Here is a 7955-nt window from a genome sequence, read left to right as displayed (position 1 = left end):
TCTGCAGCTTCTTCTCGCCTTTCTGACACTTTTTTTCCTCTACCTGGAAGTGGTGGGCATATAAATCATTCTGAAAAGGGAGGATTTTTAGTTAAGAGAAGATTCCTCTTTTTTTCTCTGCAAGCCTTAGGAGCTAAGAGCTTTCCACGATAGCCAAAATTACACACACACATACACATACACATACACATACACACACTTTAAGAGACATACACATACACATACACACACACACACTTTAAGAGACTTAATTCGTCTTAGTTTTATTTCTTTTTTTTTGAGTAAATAAGTTAGTGTTATAGAAATGTGAGCTGAAAACTTTACCCAGTAAAATGTATTTAAGTGCTCTGCGAAACCAGGGATAGAAGAAACCATATATTAAGGGATTACATGTAGAATTAAAATAGCCAAACCATGTCAAGGCATCAAACAAAACTACAGGAGTAGAGAAGTTCAAAAAGGGATCCAATAAAATTGTGAAGAAACAGGGAAACCAACATAATAAGAAAACACCCATCACTATGCCCAAAGTTTTGGCTGCTTTTTTATCTTTCCTCATTTGATTATTTTGATTTTCTGGTAAGTTATTGATTGCATGAGCATGTTTTCTGGATACTGCAAAGATTTTGCCATAAATCCCCACCATCACAGACCCAGGCGTGAAGAAACCTGCCACAAACATCGTGGTTCCCCATAACTTATTGAACATCACTGGGCAGGAACTGGAACAAGCCACCAAGATATCATAACCCTCTATTCCATCAGCATAGGCTTCTGAGAAGACCACCCCGAATGCAAATGCTCCTGGGACGGACCAGCAGAGAAGTAGCAACCGTTTAATGACGGGAATCGTCATTTTGGTGGAATACCGTAAAGGGTAACAGATGGCATAAAATCGATCAATGGCCACCGAGCAAAGATGGAAAATGGACATTATGCTAAGCATCAGGTCAAAACTATAATGAATCTTGCAAAATGTAAGCCCAAAATACCAGCAGTTCTCCACCGATCTGATCATACTGTAAGGCATGATGGTGAACCCCAGGAGGAAATCAGTGACCGCCATGGAGAGGATGAGGAAGTTGGTTGGAGTGTGAAGCTGCTTGAAGTAGGAAACGGAAATTATCATGGTAAGATTGCCAAACACTGTGATGAATATGGCTCCCACCATCAGCGAGTACATGGCGACTCGGACACCCAGTGGCCTTTTGTCTTCTAGGCAAGATCCATTTCCATATTCAGAGCAATTGAATGTTTCCTTCAGAAAAAGCAAGAACACATGGAGTCTTGTCAGATAATAGATAAAATATTCTAAATTTATATCGTTTTCATAGAAAAACTCAAGAAAGACATAAAAGACTCAAGGAAGATAATTTATGCTGAAATATTAGTTATGATCTTTCTCATTTATTTATCTTAATATTTATTTGCAATGTCATAGAATTCAAATAAGCTTAAATGATCATTGTGTATGCGGTCCTTTATTCAAATTATACTAGCAATCTTTAGTAAGCTCTTCATGCCAGGGCCTGAAATTAAAAAGAAAGAGGAGGAGGAGGAGGTAGAGAAGTAGAAGGAGGAAAAGGAGGAGGTAGAAAAAGAGGAAGAGGAGGAGATGGAACAAGTTTATTATTGAACTTATTATAATTGATCCTCCTTGTAAACTGAGGAAAAAATAGATATCTACTATCTCAGATGAGTTGGCAACATATCAGATTTAATTTGATTGGGGTCTATTGCTTTGCAGGACCAGGAGGTTATTATTTGAAAATAGTTTTATTCCTGTGTGCCATTATTTTCACTCTGCTTGTTAGAAGAGGAAGAATCATTTAAGGATGTCTAATGATCTGGTAGGATCATCCTCTTCAGCCAGTCATGAAGCCTTGCTAAGCATCTCACCAGCCAGAGCAGCTAAATCAGAGGTGGGCAAAGACCAAAGCTGGACTACACTTACTTCTCTGTGAAGAGCCAGTGCATCTCCAGACTGCCTCTCCCTGGAAGCCCGTGGACAGCAGGCAACAATGACAGCCTGACAAGTTCCTGCGTGTGGTCACACAGAGAGGTAGCAGCAGACAGTGGGGGAGCTTTAGGAAAGAAGCCATCGCCACTACAAGGAAACAAGTGGCGTGTGCTCTCCTTGTCTTGGCATTTTGCATATAAAACTCGGCATGTATAAAAACACTTTTATACACAAAGCATAACTATTTTTTAATATTTTTATTGATTTCAGAGGGAAAGGGAGAGGGAGAGATAGAAACATCAATGATGAGAGGGAAGCATTGATCGGCTGCCTCCTGAACGCCCCACACAGGGGATTGAGCCAGCAACCTGGGCATGTGCCCTGACCAGGAATTGAATTGTGAACTCCTGGTTCATAGGTTAACGCTCAATCACTGAGCCACTGGCTGAACCATAACTATTAATATTCCAGGAAGTGTCTGGCCATCAATGACGTCACACATATCAGACCTGACCAATTACTAATAGATAAACCAGTAAGTCCTGCTCAGCCTCTGTGATGTAAGAGCACCATCACACATAACTGTTTATTGAATGCCCACAATGCACAAGACACAGTGAAAGGAACGAGAAAGCATAAACTAGTCCATGGCTGCAAAAAGTCTACAAAACAACTGAAGAGACAAAACACATCAACCCATAAAAACAAAATGATCCTGTACCACAGGTTAAAAAAGAAAAAAAGTAACAGTGATGATTAACTGACCAAAAAGAGGTCTAGGCAAAATGTGAAATCAAACATCAGAAGTGCACAAGAAAATTTTAGGCTGGTGTAGACAAGCATGTTCCCAGTGAGGGTGGAACTTTTGACCTGGCTCTCAGTGGGTGTGGGGGACTTGAGCAGAAGGGGGAAAAGCCTATTCCAAGCTTAAAGAAAGATGAAGAAAAGGCACGAGGAGTTTTGGAGATCTTTGAAAGCCACTCTCAGGGTCTGTGAAACCCAACAGAAAAAAATGGGGGTGGGGGTTAAAGAGAGGACAGAGTGGGAGAAGAGAGGGTTTTTAGTTTTGTTGTTGTCCCCCAAGACTGTGCTTTTAGCCACAAACAGTCCAAGGAACTTTCCCACTTGGTTCTCAAATTTAAGCAGTGATTCTAAAAAGAAAGAAAGAAAGCAATTAAGTTAGCTACAGGAGAATGAATGCAGGTTGAAATTAAAAGCTGTCTCCAACTGATTCTAAGTGTTGAATTCCAGGCAATTTTACCTTTCTTCTCCTTCCTGCTCTAGAGTCACATCCCCACTTGGGCAGAACCAACGACCAAACTGTAAGACGGACCAATTTTAGCGTTGGAACTAAAGATGGAGAAGGAGGGAGAGGGTGATACAACCACATAAGAGGAATGCTACCAAGATGCACTTGGGGTCTGCCAACTAATGCCTTAACTGCTATTTATGGAAACAGCAGACTTATTTCTGAAAAACATAAATGCTTTTGCCAAAACATTTTATCCCAAAATTTCTAAAATGTGTACAACTGATTCTCAAATTATATTTCTTCTCAGCAGCTACCATAGGGATTTTTAATATGTATATAGCATTTCTCTCCTATTCCTCCTAGCATCCTCCCAGGAAAAAAAGGTGGGAGAAAATGAGAGGCAAGGAATCCCTCCCCACTCCCATCCCCCAGTCTTGGTACAATGTTCTTCAGCTGCTTGTCATTTTCTGTTAGTCACCTGCTGACCAGTAAAAAAATCACCACAGAAGAAAATACTGGGAGAAAATGCAGTGTTATGAAAGAGAAGGAAGATTCATATCCCCTTCAGTATGCTCTTTAAAAAGCATAGGAGAACCAAAGAAAATTGTGTTGATTTATTTTTAAATCAACTTCACTTCTTGGAAACAACAGCTAAGAGAAATAACAAGTAATTTTATTTTAATTAAAATGGTGCACACACACACAATAATTTTGTGCTAAAGGCAACTTCACAACGATAATACATTTTAATAGTTAATTACAAACTTCTTTGTGTGTCTGGCTTAGTGGCTGATGTTATTAATCACCCTGCCATTCCACTTCTGGAAAAGTCTTACCAGTCCTTCAAATCATAGAATGTGGAGCTGGATTCCCTTCCCTTTTAGCATTCGGGAACTTTAGTTAGCCAATCCACTCTAAGACCTATAATAAAATTCTTTGAAACATATGATACGATGCATACATTTGTATTCCTCATACTCTTGCTATGAAGCAGGTAGAAACACATTGATGACTATTTGGTGAGCTCATCAAACAGTGCTTTTAAGTAAATTCCATTCATCATTCTCCATAGTGCATTTGGCATGTTTCTTGCATGTGACATCCATCATCAGTTTAAACCTTTCAACAACCATCTCTTTCACACCTTTCAGATTGATTGTCTCTGAAAGCTAAATGCATAAAACAATAATTTCAGACTATATTCTTCAAGTATCATTTTCCTATTTTTTTAAACCTATGAATATAAATACATAGATACGTGTATTGCAACAAAATTAAATGGAATAATCTGGTCTTTTCTCCATTACTGTTATGTTTCTACAAAAAACACAAAAATTAAAGATTTGAGACATAACAAATTGCTTGTCCATTATGAATAAATACCATATCTAAACTTTATTCTACTAAATTATTAAAATAAAAGTGTCACCTTAGCTGGTTTGTCTCAGTCGATAGAATGTCAGCCTACAGACTGAAGGGTCCCTGGTTTGATTCCGGTCAAGGGCACATGCCTGGGTTGCGGGCTCAATCCCCAGTAGGGGGTGTGCAGGAGGCAGCTGATCAATGATTCTCATCATTGGTGTTTCTATCTCTGTCTCTCTTTCCCTCTCTCTTCCTCTCTGAAATCAATAAAAATATATTTAATAAATAAATAAAAGTGTCTTCTGCAATCCCTAAGAAAGTAATTAATTTTTAGGACCATGATCATGGTAATAAAGCATCTTCTAATTTTTCTAATATAATCTCATTTCTTTTTACCTTGTCATTAAATTTGGTAAGTGCTTCCATATTAAATAGTCCTCTGCTTTAGCAACCACTTTTTAAACTTCTAAGGGACTTTTAAAAGTCTTTTTTCTCCCTGCTAGTCATTCTTTCTATTTTCCTTGAGTTTTTTTTCTTACCCAAGCTGCTGATTTCTTTCAGTTGTTCAGTGTCTATTAAATATTGAAGGTTAATGAATCTTAATATATTAAATAATACATATGAACAGGCTTAGCACAATGCCTGATACATAATGAGCTCCTTCAAAGGTGATTTTCCTCTCATCCTTCCTCCCTTCCTTGTTAGGGTGGACACCACATTCAATAATACATTTGACGAGGAAAAGATTTCTCCTAAGAAAGTAAAGGCATGGGATTGTATGCAAAAAAGGCCCAGATAGCTAACTTACCCTCCTGCTTCACTTACATAAACACCAGCGATAAATACTTCGCTCAGCCCCTTGGGAAGAGGTAACCCGTTTCAGGAGCCTAACTCTTCTTCCCAGGAAACATGGTGCAGTGCCCAAAAGCAGCACATGGTCCCATTCACATATTTAGAAGACTCTGCCTTTTACTACAAATTCATATTAAATCCTGCACTCATAAACTTCCACACTCCTACACACTCTCTCTGCACATGAACCAAATGCAAAAAAAAAGGAAGAGAAATCAATGGACCAGTAATGCAACTGCATTATCAGGGTGACAATTTACTTAAGAAAACCTCAAGGAAGAGAAGACACAGATCTGTCTTGTTAATCCCTTCTCCACATACCTGTTGCATTGTGGGCGATGCCATTGTTAAACTCCTTCCTGATGGAACTTTCGAACTGCTCTGACTGCTTATATAGAACTAGAAAAGCTGAACTATGTGACGGGTACTATTCAATAACTTAACAATTAGCCTCAAGGGAATTGGGTCTGAAAGTGTCTGTTGTTGTTTATTTTAAAGCAAAAATAAACCCTGCCTTTCTAAATTTGAACAGCTTAATGAGCCTAAACCACTCCATCCTCTCAGGGGTCTCTGCTTACCTGAGATTACATCATCTGCAACACGGAAGGCTCTAAGTCTATTATATACCAACTGCAAAGCAACCCGGAACTGAAAGGACAGAACGGGACTGATAGCTGTGTCCCTAACCCCTCTTCCAAGAAACAAACCACAGAATGTGTCAGTTACCCAGCCCCCTTTTAAATCAGCCAATGGGAATGCAAGGGGAACTAACCCAAGGCCAAAAGTATGCTGACCACCCCCTGTCTTTGTGTAACCAGACCCTAGCCACACCCTGCCTTTGCGTCACTAGCCCCTAGCCCTCACCCAACCAAGTAGAAGTATGCCCCCACCTCCCGACCCCAAGCCCTATAAAACCTTTGTTCTCTTGAGACTAGGGGCTCTCTCGCATCCTGCCGCTGCGTCGGTAGAGGCAGAGGGACTGAGCTCGGGCTTGAATAAAGGCTCTTTGCTTTTGCATCGGACACGGCTCCCTGGTGTGGTCTTTGGGATCTTGAAATCTGGGCATAACAGAACCACTGAGCTACGGGTGGCCCCAAGGAGATGATCCCAACCACACTGAGTGGGATCAGAGGCTCAGGTAGAAAACTGGATATGTGCCTTCCACCTCTTAGGAAAATCGGAGACTGTCACAGCCCATGTTTTGTTTTGAATTCTAGTCACTGAAAAGAGGCCTTACCACAATTGGTTTTCTTTTTTCCTTTGTAAAATCTGACTAAAAGAATAAGTCGAACCATTCCTCTTAGACCAGGAAGAAGGGGGCATGATTATTATCTCTTTAAGGAGCTCACATGATGATGCCAAAATCTTCTCAGATGCTACTGGCTTAAATCCACTCGTGTGTTAAAGGCTCTACTTCTTGTTTGTTTTCTTTTAAAATATGAAGGTTTATTCTGCACTGATGAGACAGCCTTGGAAAGCAACATACCCCAGATGTAGATAAAATATAATCCTGGTCACTAGAAGACATCGGGGTCATGCTTGAATTATAATTATACCAACTCTGTGTGACCTCAATTGGCTTGGCTCAGGGCTGCACCTTGGGTGTGCAATGTTTGCAGTCACACGGGACCTGAACGCCAATGGGCCAGCGCTTGGTGTAATGCTTTGCAGCAACCTTCTTGAAATTCTTAATAATTTTTTAACAAACGACTCTGAATTTTCGTTTTGCAATGGGCCTCACAAATTATGTAGCTGGTCCTGGCTCAATCTTTCTTGGGAGCTCTTTTTGAAGTTCTGACAAAGAGTAACTAAAAAAAAAAGAAAAAAGAAGAAGCTCTTTTCATTTCAGGACATATTCATATTTGTGTTATGTTATGATGAGAAAATGAATGTGAACATATTTTCAAAGAAAGCTTTACAGCTCTAGCCGGTTTGGCTCAGTGGATAGAGCATCGGCCTTCGGGTCCCAGATTTGATTCAGGTCAAGGGCAAATGCCCGGGTTGTGAGCTCAATCCCCAGTAGGGGGCATGCCAATGAATGATTCTCTCTCATCATTGATATTTTAATCTCTCTCTCCCTCTCCCTTCCTCTCTAAAATCAATACAAATACATTTTTAAAAGTAAAATAAATAAAATACAGCTTTACAAATATTAGCGCAATTGTTTGCCAAGAGGTAGAACTTAATTTCTTTAAAAGCAGAAGATGTTACTACTCCAAAGTTGCCAGTAACTTCTATCTCTGCTAGAGGAGACAGTAAGTCATTTTGAATAAACCCTCTGAGTTCTAAGAACTACTTAACATTTCTCTTTTAATTATGTAGATGACAGATAAGTGTCAGGGGGAGGTTAGAACTTCAATTGTTTTTTTTAAAGAGTTAAGGAGCCAGCCTGGAGCAAAGCAATCAGTCTTGTCCTCTTCCTTTTGCGCTGCTATGTGAGTACATCTGGCAAACTAATACCATTTTAGGCCAGCTGGCCAGAAAAAGCATGAGGGCTTTCTTGACTGGGACTGACCCTGAGGGAAGGCA

General features: G+C 39.9%; 1 protein-coding gene across 1 annotated transcript; it reads right to left on the bottom strand.

Moving 5' to 3' along the window:
- Nucleotides 1-247: 247 nt before the first annotated feature.
- LOC102441170 (trace amine-associated receptor 2) lies at nucleotides 248-6889 on the bottom strand. Its single transcript, XM_014451967.2, has 3 exons — nucleotides 6841-6889; nucleotides 6592-6593; nucleotides 248-1258 (listed from the first exon to the last, which is right to left on the bottom strand). Exon 3 carries the CDS (start codon nucleotides 1181-1183, stop codon nucleotides 248-250), a length of 936 nt encoding a protein of 311 aa, XP_014307453.1. The 5' UTR covers nucleotides 1184-1258; nucleotides 6592-6593; nucleotides 6841-6889.
- Between the last annotated feature and the right edge of the window lie 1066 nt (nucleotides 6890-7955).

Source organism: Myotis lucifugus, unplaced genomic scaffold (assembly GCF_000147115.1).
Source record: "Myotis lucifugus unplaced genomic scaffold, Myoluc2.0 scaffold_11, whole genome shotgun sequence".
Classification (NCBI taxonomy): Eukaryota; Metazoa; Chordata; class Mammalia; order Chiroptera; family Vespertilionidae; genus Myotis; species Myotis lucifugus.
Note: the sequence above shows the minus strand (reverse complement) of the source record. Positions and strands in the feature narration are given on the sequence as shown.

What these genes read in the sequence shown, in the direction of transcription:
- LOC102441170 (XM_014451967.2), bottom strand. Translation starts at nt 1,183, where the DNA reads ATGTACTCGCTGATGGTGGGAGCCATATTCATCACAGTGTTTGGCAAT.